We start from the raw sequence: 20,523 nt of genomic DNA, 5'->3' as shown, positions 1-20,523 counted from the left end.
AATTGCGCCACAGGAATTTTCTGCGGGATACGAGGTAAAAAATCACGCGCCTTGACAGGTTGCATTCCTGAAACTGACAGCTCGGCACCGTTGGCTGTGCTTGATAGGAAATGGTGTTGTTGGAGTCGGGGTATAGCTCAGCGGTAGAGCATTTGACTGCTGATCAAGCGATCCCCGGTTCAAATCCGAATACTCCCATTTTTATTTAAATTAAAAAACAAGTTGCATTATAGAATTTTTCTTTTCAGCTGCAAAGGTACAAACAAGTAACAAATAGTGTTTTAAAGACAGCAACAAGGTACGGACGGGGATTGAACCCGTGATCTTCGGTTTACGAGACCGACGCCTTACCACTTGGCCACCGCACCCTCCATGACTGCAAATGAAATCGGAAGCTTGGACTCTATTGAGAAGGCTGCCCGGAAAGAGAATCTGCCTGGAAACCAACCTTACAGTTAACAGCTGAATGCCAAGGATGGGCAAAATAGTCTCGGAAACTCTTTAAATAGAAAACATTGGTCTCCATATTTATTTAAAATACAAATAGAAAATAGGTTGCCAGACATGTATTTTAAATAGAAATTAGTAAATACTATTTTGCAAATAGTATTTTTTTAAAACACTTGAAACCATCATCTACCGGCTGTAGTATACACTCATTTTTTATTTATTGTTTTCATAATAATGAACTGAAAGTTTCAGTACTGCCTCAGTCCACAAGCCTGTCAGTAACCGTATTTTGATCCAAAAGAACTGGTACTTCTATAGCAATAATTACAGTAGTTTTAGGCTGTCTTTGAAAATGAATTAATTTGGAGTTAAGAATCGTACATCTTTTACCAGAAACGTTTAGTTTTACATTAAATGGATTTCATATTAGAGTGAAGCTATGGTCGCATTGCTGAGTAAGGAATGACCATAAAACAAGGCACATGCTAATTCTGAGGACACACTCGTTTTAGGTGTTAACCCTATTATTTGCAGCAGCAGTGATGCAATTTTAAAGCTTTTCACCATTTTTCAACTTTTTTTTACTTAATACAAAAATGCAGTTTCTGCTCAATTTGTAATGAAGCAGTACTTCAGCAGTGTGGCGTAGTGGTTAGGGCTCTGGACTCTTGACCGGAGGGTCATGGGTTCAATCCCAGGTGGGGGACACTGCTGCTGTACCCTTGAGCAAGGTACTTTACCTAGATTGCTCCAGTAAAAACCCAACTGTATAAATGGGTAATTGTATGTAAAAATAATGTGATATCTTGTAACAATTGTAAGTCTCCCTGGATAAGGGCGTCTGCTAAGAAATAAATAATAATAATAATAATATATGATCCTGATAGTAAACGTAATATAATCAGAGCCTTCTGAGGACACAGACGCCGTTACCCACAGTGACTTACAATCATAAACAAAAATACATTTCAAGAATCACAGTACAAGTATTCATACATATAAGAGCAAGAGAAAATACAATGACTTCAGTTCTAAAAAGTACAAGTATATGACAAAATACGATTCAGTAATCAGAGCAGATAACAGTGTCAGTGATAGTTACATCAGGATATGATTAAATGCAGTAAAATAGGGAGCAGATCAGAGCAAGTAAAGCACATTAAGGAAGAGTGATAAAGTGTCCACAGGGAAAATAGGAGTTCTACAGGTGCTGTCTGAAGAGGGGAGTCTTGAGGAGGAGCCGGAATTGATTAAGTTGCGCTATGCACACATGCACATTCATAAAACATAATATATGTGCACTCTTTTATTGTAACACTCAACAGAAATGTGCAAGGCAAAATATCAATCAATCTCACTCTTGATTTATTTATTTGAAGCACTGCTTCGACAAATGTTGAACAAAAGAGAAACCTCGAAGAGGATGGTTTCGTTCCATCGACCTCTGGGTTCTGGGCCCAGCATGTTTCTGCTGCGCCACTCTGCTACTACCTGACAGTACGGTGCTCTGCAGTCAGTAGAGCATCAGACTTTTAATCTAACGGTCCAGGGTTCAAGACCCTGTTCGGGCGGTGTTCATTTTTAGCACTATGAATCCATATAGCACGCACAAATGGCAATTTACGCAATGTTTTTGACTATTGTGGTGACCGGTTCCCCCACCCCAGTGATAAAACACGAACCAAACGTAACGTTGGGATGTATTGCATTTGTACAGACAATTAAAAAAAAAAAACTGCTGATGTTTAACAGACAGATAAAGCTAAAGCAGTGGCGTTGGTGGTATAGTGGTGAGCATAGCTGCCTTCCAAGCAGTTGACTCTCAAAAGCATGTGTTAGTTATTCACTTAATCCGTTCATATATCAGCAGCAATTGTAAAACCAGCATATACTATAGCTAGGATAATAAGTAATAGTGGCAGGATAATTGTATCAAATTAATAAATAGTATACATAGCATAAACTAATAAACAACACTTTAATATTACAATATATAAGGTGCAGATAAAAACGTCAATTAATATGCATAATACATGTTAACAAACGGCTCTCCCAACCCATCAACTGATGATGTGTTAAAAAAGGTAAGCAGCAATACACGGTTAGCAGCGTTGTAAACAATAGCAGTATTCAAGTTGAGTATCAATAACTCGTTAGAAACATGTTCAAATAATAGCAGCACTCAAGGTGTGTATTGTTAGCTCATTAGCATATTGTGTTACCAATTTTGTTACCAAAAAACAGCCCCCCCCCAAAAAAACACGATAGCAGCAATCAAGTTAAGTATCACTACTTCGTAATCAACAGGTTAAGTAGGAGAGTGGGAGTGGGAGAGGGGAGGGATGCGCCACACACACCACACAAACACAATGTAATGTGAATACAAGTCATATTTTGTTATCAAAAAAGCGCTTCATGGGTCGCCAGCGGGAACATTCAACACTTTGGAGCAGCAGGAGAGACCTGCCATGAGCTCCGCAGGACATCACCGTCGGTTCCATGGTGTAATAGTTAGCACTCTGGACTCTGAATCCAGCGATCCGAGTTCAAATCTCGGTGGGACCTAACTGAGGGTTATACTTCATTTAAAAAGGAAAATATTGTAAATTTGACTGTTTCCAGCGACCCCACTTGAACCGTAAGTTGATTTTTACAAAAGCTGCAAATATTAGGGTTAACATCTAAAACGTCTGTGTTTCATTATTTATTATTATTTGTTTATTTAGCAGACGCCTTTATCCAAGGTGACTTACAGAGACTCTCAGTGTGCTAGTGAAAGAGGGAACCATCGCTGTTTAGTTATACAGCATATTCACATGACGAATCCATTTGTTATTTCAGATCGTGGCGGAGCTCCAGAAAGATGAAGGGTGTGTGGCCTCCTGTATGTCAGGACTGCCCAGTCCCTGACCACCTTCCGGCACCTCCTCAAGACTCCCCTCTTCAGACAGCACCTGTAGAACTCCTATTTTCCCTGTGGACACTTTATCACTCTCCCTTAATGTGCTTTACTTGCTCTGATCTGCTCCCTATTTTGCTGCATTTACTGCACTGTAATCTGCCACAAGTGTTATTCAATCTGTAGTATTTTGCATTTAATCATATCCTGATGTAACTATCACTGACACTGTTATCTGCTCTGATTATTGAATCGTATTTTGTCATATACTTGTACTTTTTAGAACTGAAGTCATTGTATTTTCTCTTGCTCTTATATGTATGAATACTTGTACTGTGATTCTTGAAATGTATTTTTGTTCATGATTGTAAGTCACTGTGGGTAACGGCGTCTGTGTCCTCAGAAGGCTCTGATTATATTACGATTACTAGAAGGATCATATAACAAGTACTGCTTCATTACAAATTGAGCAGAAACTGCATTTTTTGTATTAAATAAAATAAAAGTTGAAAAATGGTGAAAAGCTTTAAAATTGCATCGCTGTTGCTGCAAATAATAGGGTTAACACCTAAAACGAGTGTGTCCTCAGAATTAGCATGTGCCTTGTTTTATGGTCATTCCTTACTCAGCAATGCGACCATAGCTTCATAGTCCATATGAAATCCGAGGCGGTGTGGTCCAGTGGTTAAAGAAAAGGGTTTGTACCCAGGAGGTCCCCGGTTCAAATCCCACCTCAGCCACTGACTCATTGTGTGACCCTGAGCAAGTCACTTCACCTCCTTTTGCTCCGTCTTTCGGGTGAGACGTAGTTGTAAGTGACTCTGCAGCTGATGCATAGTTCACACACCCTAGTCTCTGTAAGTCGCCTTGGAAAAAGGCGTCTGCAAAATAAACAAATAATAATAATAATTAAATGTCATTTGCCATGTGTCTGCCCAGTTCTGAATGCTGTCAACAAAATAGCCGGGAGTCTAGCTGTGGGAGTCTACAGGTAACCAGTGTCTGAGGCAAGATAGGTAATTGGTCCTGCTCCTACTAATTTTTTAATTAACTATTTAAGTATTATTTTTATTAGTTGGTGTTTCAATTTAGGGAGGAGTGTGTGTATGTGATTTTAAACCAGGTAGTGTGGTTATTTGAATATTAAGGTGATTTGCAATTTGTAACTTCTCAGGGAGGGTGGTTTGCATTTGGATTGGTCTCCACACAGCCTCCTGTAGTGGTGTGATCCCCTTTGAAGTGTGTAAAAGTATTGTCAATAGAGCAGTTAGCAGTTGTGCCAGTCCCCTTGCAAAGTGAGGTGGAACCCATTTAAGGGTGTTCATATAATAGTGGTCAGTCTACAGGAACCAGGGACTGAGGCAGATAGGCAAGTTCCTGCTTCAAGTAATCTTTAATTAACTACATTTGGTAACTCTGTAAGGTGGTGTTTGAATTAGCTGAGTTGGTGTGTGATTAGTACCAGGTGAGTGGTTTAATTGAATATAAGTTGTTTTGCTATCTGATTGGTTTCCACGCAGTTGTTTTTTTTATATATTAAGCAGCCTATTTTAGCGCCAGCCAACAGAAGAGCCTCAACAAAAGAGCCGGGAGTCTAGCTGTGGGAGTCCAGCGAGGGGAGGCCTGCACTGAGACGCTGTTCCAATAGATCCAAACCTAACGGGGCTCTAGAAGAAGCCATCTACTAGTCAGGTCTGTACCCTCCACCCTACTGCTCCTACTGTGCCTTTTGTCCTGCTATGACTGTCTCTCACATCCCTGTTCTGTCCTCCCGTCCTCGTCCTCTGCCCTCCCTCCGCTGCTGCTCCTCCAACCCCTCTAACCTCATTTCTCTGCCTCTCCCCCCCTCCCGCACACTCTCTGGTGCACTCTGGAACTGTCACTCTTCTGCTAACAAAGCTGATTTCATCTCTGCCTTTGCCTCCCACCTCTCGCTCGATTTCCTTGCTCTCACTGAAACCTGGCTGTCCCCTGATAACACTGTTACTCCTGCTGCCCTGTCCTCTCTCTACGTCCTGTCCCATACCCCGCGTCTCACTGGACGGGGAGGTGGGACGGGTCTTCTCCTCTCTCCCTCCTTACTCTTTTCTGTCCCCTCCGATCTCATCTCACTCTCTGTCAATACCTTTGAATTTCATGCAGTCCAACTAACCTTTCCCTGTCAACTCCTGCTCATTGTTCTGTACCGCCCCCCTGGGCCTCTCACTCACTTTCTGGATGAACTCGACTATCTACTCTCCTCCCTCCCCTCTCTGTCTACCCCGACTGTCCTGTTGGGTGACTTCAACATCCATCTCTCTAACCCCAGCCACTCTGTTGGATTCCTCCCTCTCCTTCACTCCTTCGACTTCTGTCTCTCTCCGTCCCCTCCTACCCACAATGCTGGCCGTCAACTGGACCTCACCTTCTCCAGGGCTTGCTGCCCCTCCACCCTCTCTGTCACCCCCCTGGACCTCTCTGATCACTATTTCATCTCTTTTTCTCTGTCTCTCCCCCCTCTGCCTGCTCCTCCTACCCCCACTGTCACCTTTCGATGTAACCTCCGCTCTCTCTCCCCCTCTGTCCTTGCCTCCACTGCTCTCTCTCACCTCCCTCCTATCGACTCCTTCTCACAACTCTCTGTAGACTCTGCTACCTCCACCCTCTTCTCCTCCCTCACCTCCTCCCTCGACTCCCTCTGTCCCCTCACCTCCCGACCTGCTCGCCCCTCCCCTCCCCATCCCTGGCTCTCCTCTGCGCTCCGCTCGGCAAGAATCACACTGCGATCTGCTGAAAAGAAATGGAAGAGAACCAAACTCCCTGCTGCCCTAGACCTTTACCGCACTCTCCTCTCCTCCTTCTCCTCTACTCTCTCCTCTGCTAAATGTGCTTATTTCCAATCTGTAATCGAAGCCTCCACTAACAACCCACGTAAACTATTCTCTACCTTCTCCTCCCTCCTAAACCCTCCCCCCCTCCTCCTCCCTCCTCTATCTCCCCTGACAACTTTGCCTCCTTCTTCTCTTCTAAAATCTCAGATATCCGCAAACTCTTTAACACCTCTCCCTCCCCCGCACCCCCTCCTGCTCCAACCCCTACACCCACTACATCCCCTACTAACTCGCCATCCTTCTCCACCTTCCTGCCCCTCTCAGACTCTGACCTCTCCTCCCTGCTCCAGGGTCACAAACCCACCACGTGTGCCTTGGACCCCCTCCCCACTCACCTCTTTCAAGCTGCTGCTCCTGCTCTACTCCCCTTCATCTCCTCACTCCTCAACACCTCTCTCATTTCTGGTCTCTTTCCCTCTCCCTTCAAAAAAGCCTCTATCACTCCCCTCCTCAAAAAACCTACCCTCGACCCCACCTCCTTCCAGAGCTACCGTCCTATCTCCCTCCTACCCTTCCTCTCCAAAACCCTCGAGCGGACTGTACACCGCCAGCTCTCTGCTTTCCTGTCCAACCACTCTCTGCTTGACCCTCTCCAATCTGGCTTCCGCTCTGCTCACTCCACTGAAACCGCCCTCCTGTCTGTCACCAACTCACTTAAGTGTGCCCGAGCTGCCTCTCTCTCCTCTGTCCTAATTCTCCTCGACCTCTCTGCTGCCTTTGACGCTGTTGATCACTCTATTCTACTATCATCTCTTGCTGACCTGGGGATCTCTGGCACTGCTCTGGCCTGGTTCTCCTCCTACCTCTCCAACCGCACTTACCAGGTAACCTGGCGTGAAGCAACCTCCACACCTCACTCTCTCTTAACTGGAGTCCCCCAAGGGTCAGTCTTGGGTCCTCTCCTGTTCTCTCTCTACACCCGCTCCCTGGGCCCCCTCATCGCATCCTATGGTTTCTCATACCATTTCTATGCTGATGATGCTCAGATTTTCCTCTCCTTCCCCACCTCTGACTCCACCATCTCCTCCCGTATCTCTACCTGTCTGTCTGCTATTGTTTATTTTATTTTAGAACGGAGTCCCCCTCCGCCCCTGTGCAGTGTGTTTTGTATTTTTTTTGTTTTATGATTTATTATTGTATGTAAATATGATGGCGAAATGCTGTGTAGTTTTGTTTATTTTTAAAAACATGTTCTGGCAGAGGCGAGATTGGTGCTTGTCCTCTGCCAGGAATAATTAATAAACTCGTGCAGAAGGTGGCCATCTCCCAAAATAATTAAGTGATTAATTTTGTTGCTAATCGGGAGATGGTCACCTGAATATAAAAGCCTGCAGCTCTCGGCAATTGGGGTGGGTGTTTTAGGAGCGGAGAGAGCGAGAGGAACGAGAGAGTGTGAAAAGGAAACTTAAAAAGAATTCCAGGATCAGTGAAGGCTACTGCCCAGCCTGACCTGGATATTTTGTGTTCGTGATTTTGTTTTGTTTACCTGTTTTATTTCGCTCTGTGAGCAAGTTTCTTTGTGTTAAAACCTTTTATTTATTTTTGTTATTTGTAAATAAAACGGCGGCTCCGCCGCGTCTTTCTTTATTTTAACTGCAGTCCCTGGTGTCAGTATTTTTCCTTCCTGCTTCTGCCTGACGTCACCGCCCAGTCACCCTGTCACAGGTGGGAACAAATATTTGAATGGCAAAATATTGGTTCCTACGGGAACAGATATTCTGTGACACCAGTACAAAACAAGTCATGGACACAAATACATCACAAAAATAAACACTTGTTTACAGATGAGGTTTTGACACCATCGGTGTCTGTCTGCCTGTCTCTGTGTATGTCTATATCTTTGTATGTGTGTGTGCCTCTGTCTCTGTCTCTATGTGTGTGTGTGTTCCTGATTGGTTTATTTTTTTTTCTTCAGATTAACGGATTGGCGTCGACTGGATCTTACGTTCAGAGCAGACAGAAAGACAAGGCTGCCTCCCAGTCTCTCTTCACTGCCAGTTACGTCTACTAGACCAGTGCGCTCATTAAACTGGGACCAGTAAACCTCACACACTGAGACACTGCTTTTGCAATCTGAATTTTACATTCCAAAAGGTGCTTTACAAATTAAAAAAAAAAATTGAAGATGTCTGTCTGTAAGCCTTTCTTCCAGAGCATTTTAAGTCATGTGGAGCTTTAAATAAAAATATACACTGTTGGAAAATTAAAGTGTGTGGAAATTAATTATTTTTCTTTTTTCTTTAAGTGATTTGTAGCTTAACAAAATCATTTCATAAATATGATCTGCTTGGAAGTTGCATTGTCTCTCAGATGTCCAGTTTTTGAAAGATGTTCTCGCAGACCTGGATTTGACATGATCACTGGATTAAAGGAAGTTCTGTTTCTGTGCCTCGCACTCGGGAAGGCTGCTGGACTACCCGCCTCACTTCACCTCTGCAGTGTCTTCTGGGTCATGTTACTGGCTGACGGCATGCCAGTCAGCAGGGGGAACAGCAGCTGATTGGTTAATGACAGGAAATAAGCCAGTGAAGGGGTGGCGACAATTTCACCCTCCAGGTGAACAAGGAAGTGCAACCCTAACTGAAACCATGGCTTGCAAACGGAGATTTCTTTAACCGGGTGTAGCACATATCGCGTTGTAAAATGAAGAGTTTCCCTTCCAGTAAGCTTTTGAAAGCCTGGCTTGTGCAAACAGAGATTACCCCAGGGTAGCACCAGAGGTGTTCAAATGAGAATCCATGTTTTGCTGCAACACCTTTCAAAAGCTGCACATGTGAGAGCTGTGGAGAGAGTGGAAGTGATGGACCGCTAACACTGAGGGAATTCTTTTTGAGCTGCAGTAGAATTATTTTAATAAGAACTGAAATTGGTTTCAGTGGTCTCTGTACCCTCATCATAGAAACTAAAATAAAATCAAAAACAACGGGAACAAATGGATTATATTTTGAGGTTTTTTTTTTGTAAAATCTCCTGGATGTTTTAAATACAAGGTGAACATATTTACCATGTATGCTGAATAAAAACGACAATTTAAACACATCTGAACTGAATCTGTTCTGTTTCTTTAAATATTTCTAAATCAGACTGGAAGTAACTCTGTGCTCTGAGGAGGAGGTGGGGATATGTAAACTAACTGGAGTGTGTACAGGGCCTGCAATCCTCTGCAGATCCCCACTCTGAGTTTCAAACAAAGTAGAGATATCATCCATTACTATTAAACAGACAAGCTTAGACATACTAAAAAAATCCTCTCTCCTCAGCGGTGTGGATCTGTAGTGCAGACCCAGCTGTCTCCCCCTCTCTCCTCAGCGGTGTGGATCTGTAGTGCAGACCCAGCTGTCTCCCCCTCCCTCCCTCTCTCTCCTCAGCGGTGTGGATCTGTAGTGCAGCCCCAGCTGTCTCCCCCTCCCTCCTTCTCCCCCTCCCCTCTCTCACCAGCGGTGTGGATCTGTAGTACATCCCCAGCTGTCTCTGTGAAGAATCTGCTCATGGACCCAACAGGCTTGTTATTGTTGAGAGTTGTGTGAAGAATTACAATTAAAATGTCCAGTTTAAGTATACAATTCATTCATATGTGTAATGGTCTCATTTAATCAGCACTCTGCTGTCATGAATGTCTTTCTTTTTATGAGTTCAAGATTGCCGAGGTAAACAATTGAGCAGTAAATCACACAACACCGTTATATCTTTTATACATTTTATCAAGAAAGATAGAAAATAGATGCGCTACAAAAACAGAACAGAAGATTCACATCAAAATAGCAGAAATCAGTTCCCTAAGTTTAGCAATGAATAATATTCAGGAAACATCTCAGCTTCAGTGTAAATATTGATTATATGGAAAATAATGCATTCATCTATTGTCTAGAAAGTCTTTTATCTTTATTTATTTATTAGCAGATGCCCTTATCCAGGGAGACTTAGAGTTGTTACAAAATATCACAGTACAAACTTAGAGGGGGCAGGGAGGAGAGAGGGAGAGGGAGAGTATAAAGGATGGAGGAGAGAGGGATAGAGAAGGCAGGGTGGAGAGAGGGAGAGTGGGAAAGGGAGGGAATTAACATATCAGAGGGAAGGGGGAGAGAGAAAGGAGAGCAGAAGAGGAGAGAAAGAGGGATCTGGGGATGGAGAGGTGGTGGGGAAAGAGAGGGAGACAGGAAGGGAGAGTAGGAAAGGGGGTGTAGAGAAATAAAGAGGAGGGGCTCAGGGTAAGAGGGTGGAAGAGAGAGAGAGGATTTCTTCTCATCAGCCCAGAAGAGTGCAGAGAGAGTGTCAGTGAAAGTGAAGAGGAGATTGTCTGAGCTGTTTGAATAGTTTCCTGGTTCAGACAGCAATGTGTGTTTAATCTGCAGTGCTGACAGGGTCAGGGGACTCCAGCACAAGGTCGGTTTTCTTGTCCCCAGTACAGAAGAATGGATAGAGTTTCTCATTGGGATTGAAATCCATGTCAGTGAAAGTGAAGATGTGAGATCTGGTCTCCACATTGTAAAAGGAGAGCTGCCCTTCCTCATAATCCAGATACACCCCCAGCTTCTGGGGCTTCAGGCTCCGGGGGAGGGGGGTCCGGGGGTCAGTGAGAGCAGTGAAGCTGTATCCACTCCACCTCACAGTCCAGTAACCCTGCTGGGGGGTCATGTTGAACTCCCCCTTCCTCTCGGCAGACTCTCTGCTGACTCCTAATCTCCACGGTGTATCCCCCCCAACCTGCACCTGCCAGTAGCGTCTCCCCGAGGTGAAGCCCTCCCTGCCCAGCACACAGTGCCAGCCATCAAATCTCTCTGGATTGTCAGGGAGATCTTGCCGTGTCTCTCCCAGTCTCACTCGTTTCCCCTCCGCAGACAGGATGAGATTGGGCTCTACTGTATCAGGGTCCAGAGTCACATCAACTGTGGAGCAGAGAGGAGACATTATTATTATTATTATTATTATTATTAGTAGTAGTAGTAGTATAATATGAAGGACATATGAAGGTACCTCCTTCATACCTTAACTGTTAAGATGAGCTCCTAATTAATATATAATTTATATTGTTTTCTAATTTAAATGTTGAAAACATGACATCAGTAAATTAGAATATATACTGAACTAATCCTGAGGGAAAAAAACTACTAATGCAAATATTAAATACATAACAAGCAAAGAAGAAACGACAAAACCAACTGAGGATTACAAGAGAACCAAAGAACCAGGAATACAGGAAAAAAGAGGAACGAAAGAAAGAAAGAAAGGGAAAGGTGACAAAGGCAGAAGCTGAGCCTCTTACATCAATTAAAATGAATCTTGAAATAATAATATTTACTAGATATAAATATTAACTAAACCCCGAGATCGCCTCGTACAGTAAAGTCTCTTAAATCGACAGGCTGAACTCAAGCTGCAGTTTGGAATCGCAGTTGGAATTGTGGCAGTTCTTCGAATTTCGAACTGTAGCAGTGTTCGGTTGTTATGGAAACCGCAGTGAACGCAATGAGCAGTGAGATACACGATCCTGAAGAGGGGAGAAGAACGATAGGTTGCGGATGCAACCCCGGTTCCCTGAAAGAGAAAATAACCATCAAGGTATGAAAATAACCATCAAGGTATGGGACATTGCCGTCAGGCAGTAGGGATTGGCTGAGCTTTATGTCAAAGCTGCCGATAGGCCTCCGCGCAAGCTGCCGTGTAAGCCCGCCCCCTTGGGAGCTTACTATACGCAGCGCGCGGAGAGTCACTTCCTCTTTTGCCCTTCAGGTTAACGGCTGCCGGGGTTTCTCAGGGCTGCTTAGGCTGCGCTCGCTCACGAGGGGCCTGACCAGAGCCACGAGGGCGTGGTCTGCTACCCCCTCTGGGGCGCCACCCTCCGCGCTGCGGTCTTGCAAACGTGGGTTGGCTGCGTGCTGCAACCCCCGAAGGGGCGGTTTTACTGCCCTGTGGGTGCGCCTGCTGCTGCGGCGGCGCCCTGCGCCATTGGCGCTCCTGCGGCCGCCTTGGCTGGAAAGGCTTGCTTGGCCACATCTTAGCCAACTGCTGCGACGCCTCACGTTCCCGAGCACGCCTAATTGGAGACCTTTGACCAGCTGTAAGCTGGGAAGATGGGCTCATAGGCTGAGACGTCGCTGGCGGCGACACGATAGATGATGGTGGGGCCGAGACGGTGTGGGACGAGCCTGAGGATGGGGAACGACCTCCCACCACCTTCCTAGCTCTCTGGCGCAGGGTGCGTGTTTGAAACCCCGCACATAGCTGGGCTGGCAGTATGCCCTGTCTGCCAGGGCAGATGCTGCATGGTCCGGCCCTAAACATGCGACGCAGTCCTCGTGAGGGTCGCTGGCAGGCAACTTGGCCTGACAGGTCACACAGCGGTGGAACCCAGACATATTGACGTCAATCACGAAGAGCCGAGGTGCGCGCGTCGAGCGCCGAAGTGCTGGGCACCAAGCGTCAAGCACCTGAAGTGCGTGCGTCGAGCGCCGCCGCGTCAAACGCCGAGGCGTCGAGGGTGCGTGCGTCGAGCACCGAGCGCCGAAGCGTCAAGCACCGAGGTGCGTGCGTTGACGTCAAGGGTGCGCGCGTTGAGGCGTCGAGCGCCGAAGCGTCGAGCGTCGAGCGCCGAAGCGTCGAGCGTCGAGCACCGACGTTGATGGAACGTGCACCGAGCGTCGAGCACCGAGCGCCGAAGCGTCGAGCGTCGAGCACTGAGCCCCAAGTGCAGAAGCACTAAGCACCAAGCGCAGAAGCGCTGCACAAAGCGCCGAAGCGCTGCACCAAGCGCACAAGCGCTGACACCAAAAGCGCCGGAGCGCGAGCGCCGAAGCACGAGTACCGAGCGTGGGACGCAAGCACAGACGCCTAAGCGTCAGCTGACCCGCAAAGCGGAGACGCAAAGTGCTGGTACAGTGTCTGGTACTGTGCAATACCTACCTGAAGGTGCTGGGGATTTTGCACGTTGGTGGTTGTCTTCCTCTGTATAGTGAAGGGAAAAACTTTTTTTTTTTTTTTTTTTTTGTGGACGCTGCAAAAGGAAAGGGAGTGTAGTGCAATACCACGTGGCGGGAACGCGCCGCGGGGGGGGACACTGCAGAGCAGACTACCCGCACACACACACGGTTTAGCCTAAGCTAGACCGAGGATGCAATTGCGCGTGGCCAAGGCCAACGCAACACGCGTCCGACACACAATGTAAATATATAACAATATATAATTACACAATAAATACAATATATATAGAATATATATATACAAAAAACCCACACAGTAAATAATAAAAGAACAGAGGAAAGACGGGGAGACCACGAAGAACGCAATGCCGAAGCAAAGCGAAAAGGAATATATAATGTAAACACAAAATATATCCTAAAATAATACAAATACACAATAATAACAATTATAACTGAAATAAACTCGGAGAAGGGGATAAACCAGCTTCTCAAGCCTAAGCTTAGTGAGTACAATCAGTTAAATTAGCTCTAAGTCCTACCGCTACTGATGCTGAAGGCAAAAGAGGAAGTGACACTCCGCGCGCTGCGTATAGTAAGCTCCCAAGGGGGCGGGCTTACACGGCAGCTTGCGCGGAGGCCTATCGGCAGCTTTGACATAAAGCTCAGCCAATCCCTACTGCCTGACGGCAATGTCCCATACCTTGATGGTTATTTTCATACCTTGATGGTTATTTTCGACTTGAAAGGGAACACCACAAACTGAAAGTGTGAGAGAAAACCCTGACGGAGGCTCTTCCGTGACCGGCGAGTGAACAAGATCTGGAGCCCAAACATCTTAGCCTTTTCAGACCAGCACACCCGAGCCGAGCCGAGCCGAGCCGAGCCCCCCCAGCGCGGGTGTGTTCACACTGCAGCTCAAAGAAGAAGCTGCCTGTGGAACGTGACGTCAGATTCCGCGGACACGCGCGCACAGAGGAGTGCTGTGGATTTGTTTTGAGAATGGATCCCGAGGTCGGACTGTCCCAAACGATAAAGTACCAAAAGATTTCACACGAATACACAAATATGGGTTTGTGTTTCACATGCTGCTGACTGCAAATACAAACTGAATAATTTCATTTCATATTATTAAAGTTAGATTAACTACTACTACTAATAACTTAAAAGTTACAGATGGTATTTAAAAAATGTCAGTAAACACGTCAGAAAAATAGATTTAAAGCAGGCCTATTAAAAACAAAATCTAAACGAAACATTAAAGAGATTTTTCTGTACAGCTTGTTTTTATACATGCAATGTTAATAGATGGGATTTTTTAAAATGACCGAATTGAATGTGATTTTCAGACACTTTGCGCATTTCCAATATACGGAGCTTATTTCTTTATTTCTTTATTTTCTGTTAAGGACTGGTTTATAAAGTAACCACAAAATAATATGCGCCATTACTGATCACTTTATTCTTTAAAAAAAATGATAATGCTTTATATTACGTGGCATAAATTTATATTAAATTGATATTAAATGAATTGTAAATTGCACATTAAATGTACGTTCAATTATTCCATGTTACTTTCCATTGACATTTAAGTCAGATTAACTGTATTTTCAATAAGGGGAAACTATTACATGTTTTCAACGCTAACAAAACGTAATATAAATGGCCGTGATGTGCCATTACATTTTCAATCGACACAGACGTGCTCAAATTTGTTGGTACCCCTCCATAAACTAAGAATGCACAATTTTCTATGAAATAAACTTGAAAATGACAAAAGTAATTGACATCCACCATTGTTTATTCCACATTTAATAGAAATCAGACTTCGCTTTTGATTTTTTATTCAACATAATATTGTAAATAAGAAAACAAATGAAAATGGCATGGACAAAAATGATGGGACCGCTAACCTAATATTTTGTTGCACAACCTTTAGAGGCAATCACTGCAATCAAACGTTTTCTGTAGCTCTCAATGAGACTTCTGCACCTGTTAACAGGTAGTTTGGCCCACTCTTCCTGAGCAAACTGCTCCAGCTGTCTCAGGTTTGATGGGTGCCTTCTCCAGACTGCAAGTTTCAGCTCTTTCCATAGATGTTCGATAGGATTCAGATCAGGACTCATAGAAGGCCACTTCAGAATAGTCCAATGTTTTGTTCTTATCCATTCTTGCGTGCTTTTAGCTGTGTGTTTTTGGGTCATTATCCTGTTGGAGGACCCATGACCTGTGACTGAGACAGAGCTTTCTGACACTGGGCAGTATGTTTTGCTCCAGAATGCCTCGATAGTCTTGAGATTTCATTGTGCCCTGCACAGATTCAAGGCACCCTGTGCCAGGCACAGCAAAGCAGCCCCAAAACATAACCAAGCCTCCTCCATGTTTCACTGTAGGTATGGTGTCCTTTTCTTTGAAAGCTTCATTTTTTCGTCTGTGAACATAGAGCTGATGTGACTTGCCAAAAAGCTCCAGTTTTGACTCATCTGTCCAAAGGACATTCTCCCAGAAGGATTGTGGCTTGTCAATATGCATTTTAGCAAATTCCAGTCTGGCTTTTTTATGTTTTTCTTTCACAAGCGGAGTCCTCCTGGGTCTTCTTCCATGGAGCCCACTTTCACTCAAAAAGCGACGGATGGTGCGATCAGAAACTGACGTACCTTCACCTTGGAGTTCAGCTTGTATCTCTTTAGCAGTTATCCTTGGTTCTTTTTCTACCATTCGCACTATCCTTCTGTTCAATCTGGGGTCGATTTTCCTCTTGCGGCCGCGCCCAGGGAGGTTGGCTACAGTTCCATGGACCTTAAACTTCTTAATGATATTTGCAACTGTTGTCACAGGAACATCAAGCTGCTTGGAGATGGTCTTGTAGCCTTTACCTTTACCATGCTTGTCTATTTTCTTTCTGATCTCCTCAGACAACTCTCTCCTTTGCTTTCTCTGGTCCATGTTCAGTGTGGTGCACACAATGATACCAAACAGCACAGTGACTACTTTTCTCCATTTAAGTAGGCTGAATAACTGATTACAAGATTGGAGACATGTGTGATACTAATTAAAGAAACTAATTAGTTTGAGATATCACTATAATCCAATTTTTTATTATCTTTTCTAAGGGGTACCAACAAATGTGTCCAGGCCATTTTAGAATATCTTTGTAGAATAAGCAATAATTCATCTCTTTTCACAGCTTCTTTGCTTTATTCTATGACATACCAAAGGCATGCAAGTATACATGATAAAATAGCTTTTAATTTCATCACTTTTCAGAAGGAATGAAGCATTATTTCAATGAGCTGTAAGGGTACCAACAAATTTGAGCACGTCTGTATTTGGGTAACATTTAGCAAGAAACCAGCTTGTAGCATCAGCTGTGCAGCATAAGGAGCGTGCTGCCTACTGCACTTCACTGTGTGGCAGGAAACCTGGCTCGGTTATTATCATGTCTAGTAAACATTCTTAAGCCATGAAATAGAAAGGAATCAAATGGAATGGTTTCAAGGGTTTCGTGGTAAATGCTGAAAATTCAAAGTAACTATTCAATCCAGTCTACTGTGTTTTTAAGAAGAAAGAGAACACTCAGGAAAGAAAGAGATTCAGACTTTAACCCTGATTATAATTATCTTCTTGAGCCAAGTTTTTTGTTGGGCATTTGTAAATTGAGAGTAATGTATTAATGCTTTTATCCCCCATCCGGATCTCTGGGCCTCGTCTCACCAAGCTGTTCCCGGTTTCCTCTGGAAGGATTATTCATCCAATCTGTATGTCCAAAGGGAAATCGTTTGTTGGGTGGACTTTCCTTACACCAGAGGAACCCTAACTCTGATGCTGCATCATTTACTGAACTCTGGCTGAGAGATTACCAATTTAATATTTTCTGTTATTGGTTTATTTTTTTCTGCCCTGGGCAAGGACCATTTCAATAAGGACATTATTTTTTCTTTTTGGACATTTGTATTGGTTTGGGTGAATTCTGCCCTGTGGAGAAGGTCTCTAATTGGACGATTTGTTTTTCATATCGGTTGCACATATTTGATTGTGTTTTGTTCTGATTGTGGATGTATTTTTCTTCATTTGTTTTCTTTGGCAGACTCACAATCAGTATTTCTATTTCTAGTGTGTTGTTCTCCACACCTCAATACACATTTATTACACTGATTACTGTCTTACCCTGCATTTTTGTTCTTGGTTTCTGGCACTCAGCTCACCTACCTTTTTTAATTGTTTGTAATTATAGGTAGGAATATAATTTCTATCAACTAGTTAAAATAATTGATCTTCCGCCAGAGTTGAGATTGTTACACACTATTGCATATTTATTAATTTAACATTAATTTAATATCTATCGCATATCTATTTAATAGAAATTGCATTTCTATTTAATATTAATTTATGTCACGCAATATAAAGCGTTGCTGATAAATACACGGAACCCAATTCATGAAGCAGCAGTAGACCTTGCAGTTCACACACTGCAAGGTTTGATTTGTCTCTGTTTGAAATGATCCCTGTCAGCGTTAAACAATTTAAAGGAGAAATACTTTCCAGAAGACAAGTCTCTGAATTCAACACATCGGTGCCGGTCGCTGCAGGTCTGTGACCAAGAACTGCATCCATTAAGACATCATATTTACTTTTTCTGCGGTGTGACGCTTTTATTGTTATGATCATTTTTTTAAATCCTGTTTAATTATTTTTATTTTTTCACAACACTGTTTCGCGCTGCGGTTTAGTCTCATATTTCTCAATCCCTGTGAAATCTTTTGGTAGACTCTATCGTTTCAGGCAGTACGAGTCAACCCCGCCCCCAGCCTTGCTCAGCACAGAGCCAGTACCAGATATCTCGCGAGGCCAGTTTCACGGTTCCGGCTCGGATCGACAAAATGACCCGTGTGAAACTAGCTGTACTGTGAGGGCTCGGCTCGGCTCTGGTGTGCTCGTGTGAAAAGGCTATTAGAGAGCCCTGCAGCTACTGAACTGAACCAGCCTGAGGAGCCCCTGACACATCGCCATGCATACCGGCACCAATACCCTAGACCAGCGCGGAGACGTGGCCAAAGCAGATAGGAAGGTGGCAGAGAGAGCCACGCAGGAGTTCAGACTCCAGAGTTGTCATTTCCACAGAGCAGACCCCCCCCCCCCCCCACACACACATCACCAGTAATATCAACGCTGAGATCGTCCGGGGCTGTGCTCTGATGCCCAGCGTCCACCTGGCACACCCCCCCACACTGAGCCCCTGGAAGCTGTACGACAGAGTGCACCTCAACCAGGAAGGCGTCCGGGTCTTTGATAAATCCCTCAAGGATACAGCCATGGGCCGCAGCCCAGCCAGCCCCCCCCCCCCAGTGCAGCATACAACCAGTGAGGAGACCCCCTGGAGCCACAGGACACAGACCAGTGATGAGACCCCCTGGAGCCACAGGACACAGACCAGTGATGAGACCCCCTGGAGCCACAGGACACACACCAGTGAGAAGACCCCCTGGAGCCACAGGACACACACCAGTGAGAAGACCCCCTGGAGCCACAGGACACACACCTGCGAGGGGCCAACCCACCCCTCACCCACACAGCACAGCACAGCCCAACACTGCCTGAGCCATTGCAACCCACAGCAGCCCAGCCAGGACCAGCCAGACCCAGAGCCCCTCCGCGCACCAGCCAGCCGCAGCACCAGCTCAACTACGCTGGAGCCCTCGCTCAGCCAGCACCCCCTGCCACCACTGAGCTGGGTGAGATAAAACAGCTCCTCAACACCCTCTGCTCAAGACTGCTGGACTGAGGGACTCGCAGCACTCGGGTAGGACACAGGAAACTCTAGTTTACCTGGGAAAATACCAGAAACGAATGGGATATGAATATGAAGAAAAATAGTGTGTGTGTGTGTGTGTGTGTATATATCAGACACAGTATCACTGCACAGGCACATCTACATATTTACTTAATGGTGTAATTTGCATTCTGTTTTATTATAAATACAAATTTAAAAGAAAAAAAGGGGAAAAGATGAGATCTCTTTCAATCAGCTGCTGAACATCCAGGGTCTGTACTCCTTGGTCTTCAGGCTGAAGAGCACAGACCCTGAGTTTGTTCTCAATGTAAATAATATTGGTATTATTATCCTATTAGAGACGTGGTGCCGTGCAGATGTGCCACTCACTGTCCCTCAGGCTACAGGGAGATCATAGTGCCCTCCCTGAAACACAGCACAGTCACACACAGCAGGGACTTGGGGGGGGGGGGGGGGGGGGGGGGGGGAATACTAGTGTGGCACAGAGGGGAGCTCGCCCAATCCATCGGCTCAATTAAACAAGGACAGACTGTAGCAGGGTTATTGCCCTGCACCTGTGTAAATTAGTGTTGGTATAGTTTGTATGGGGAAATGGGTTTATTGTGTATCGTTTTGGAGTTGATTTGTATGATTGAATTATTGTTTACAGACGGGCGCTCGATTGAGACTGCATGCTAGGTTTGGTTGAGGGAAAGGGCAGCAAGTGATTGGCTGTGCTGGACCTCAGGTCAGCAGGTGGGCAGGTCTTGATCGAGTGTCCGTCAGTTTAAAAGCATCCGCGGGAGATGACTCGGGGGCGACTGTAACGCCATGCCAGAGGGGAGCGGTGTATACTCGTGAGGAGAGGGTCCGCGCTGCAGGAACGACAGCTACGCAACCCTGAGACTGCAAGTGGTGCTTGTGAAGGCAATGCCCAGCCAAGGCCGTGTGAAGCAGCACGAGTCAGTTTTATGAATACCGGCTCATCAGTAGGTTACTTTAGGGGATTGTGATCCCATGTGATGTATAGCGAGGGTTACGTAGTGTAGCCGGTTCCTGGAGCGGGACGCCTCGTTTATAAGGCTAGCGCTCGTCCTCTGGGGCACCTTTTATTTGTAGTTTTTGTGTTTTATTTTGTATTTTTGTACAGCTTGCTGTATGTGTCCTCTGTGTGTTACCATGGCTGGTAACGTCACATGACCATCTTTATTTACTTTATGTTTATTATTAATAAATCCTGCGCACCTGTGCCAGCGTTTCAACTCCACCTCCCCAGTGTCTCTCTGTATTGCTTGAACAGCAGCTACCCACACACGTGACAGGAGTAACACCCTGTCACACAGACACACACACGACTCAAAATAAACAAAAACGCAGTCCAGGTGAAACTGACGTTTACCTGTGTGCAGCCTACACCCCTCCCTCTGAATCCCCAAACTACAATGAGGAATATTTTCATAACCTCCACACAGAGATCAGCCATTTCCAGACCCAGGGAAATGTGCTGCTCTGTGGGGATTTCAACACCAGAACAGGAACAGAGCCTGACTGTAGAAGCACACAAGGTAACAGCCATGTATTTGGACAAACCCCTCTGTACCTCACACCTACCTCGATCCA

General features: G+C 45.1%; 1 protein-coding gene and 2 non-coding genes across 3 annotated transcripts in view; 1 reads left to right on the top strand and 2 right to left on the bottom strand.

The window, feature by feature from the left end:
• Positions 1–296: 296 nt before the first annotated feature.
• Positions 297–368, bottom strand: trnat-cgu (transfer RNA threonine (anticodon CGU)). Its single transcript has one exon. It is a non-coding gene; the product is annotated as a tRNA-Thr (tRNA).
• A 2,575-nt stretch (positions 369–2,943) lies between these two features.
• Positions 2,944–3,015, top strand: trnaq-cug (transfer RNA glutamine (anticodon CUG)). The gene has a single exon. It is a non-coding gene; the product is annotated as a tRNA-Gln (tRNA).
• A 6,884-nt stretch (positions 3,016–9,899) lies between these two features.
• The window catches only part of LOC131709357 (butyrophilin subfamily 1 member A1-like), a 48,537-nt gene continuing 37,913 nt past the window's right edge, over positions 9,900–20,523 (bottom strand). Inside the window, exon 11 of the mRNA XM_059011820.1 lies at positions 9,900–11,105. Within this exon, the coding sequence (XP_058867803.1) occupies positions 10,561–11,105 (545 nt within the window). The 3' untranslated portion in view covers positions 9,900–10,560. The remainder of the gene's footprint in view (positions 11,106–20,523) is intronic.

The sequence above is a fragment of the Acipenser ruthenus genome, chromosome 43 (genome assembly GCF_902713425.1).
Source record: "Acipenser ruthenus chromosome 43, fAciRut3.2 maternal haplotype, whole genome shotgun sequence".
Taxonomy (NCBI): Eukaryota; Metazoa; Chordata; class Actinopteri; order Acipenseriformes; family Acipenseridae; genus Acipenser; species Acipenser ruthenus.
This window is presented reverse-complemented; position numbering and strand designations above follow the sequence as displayed.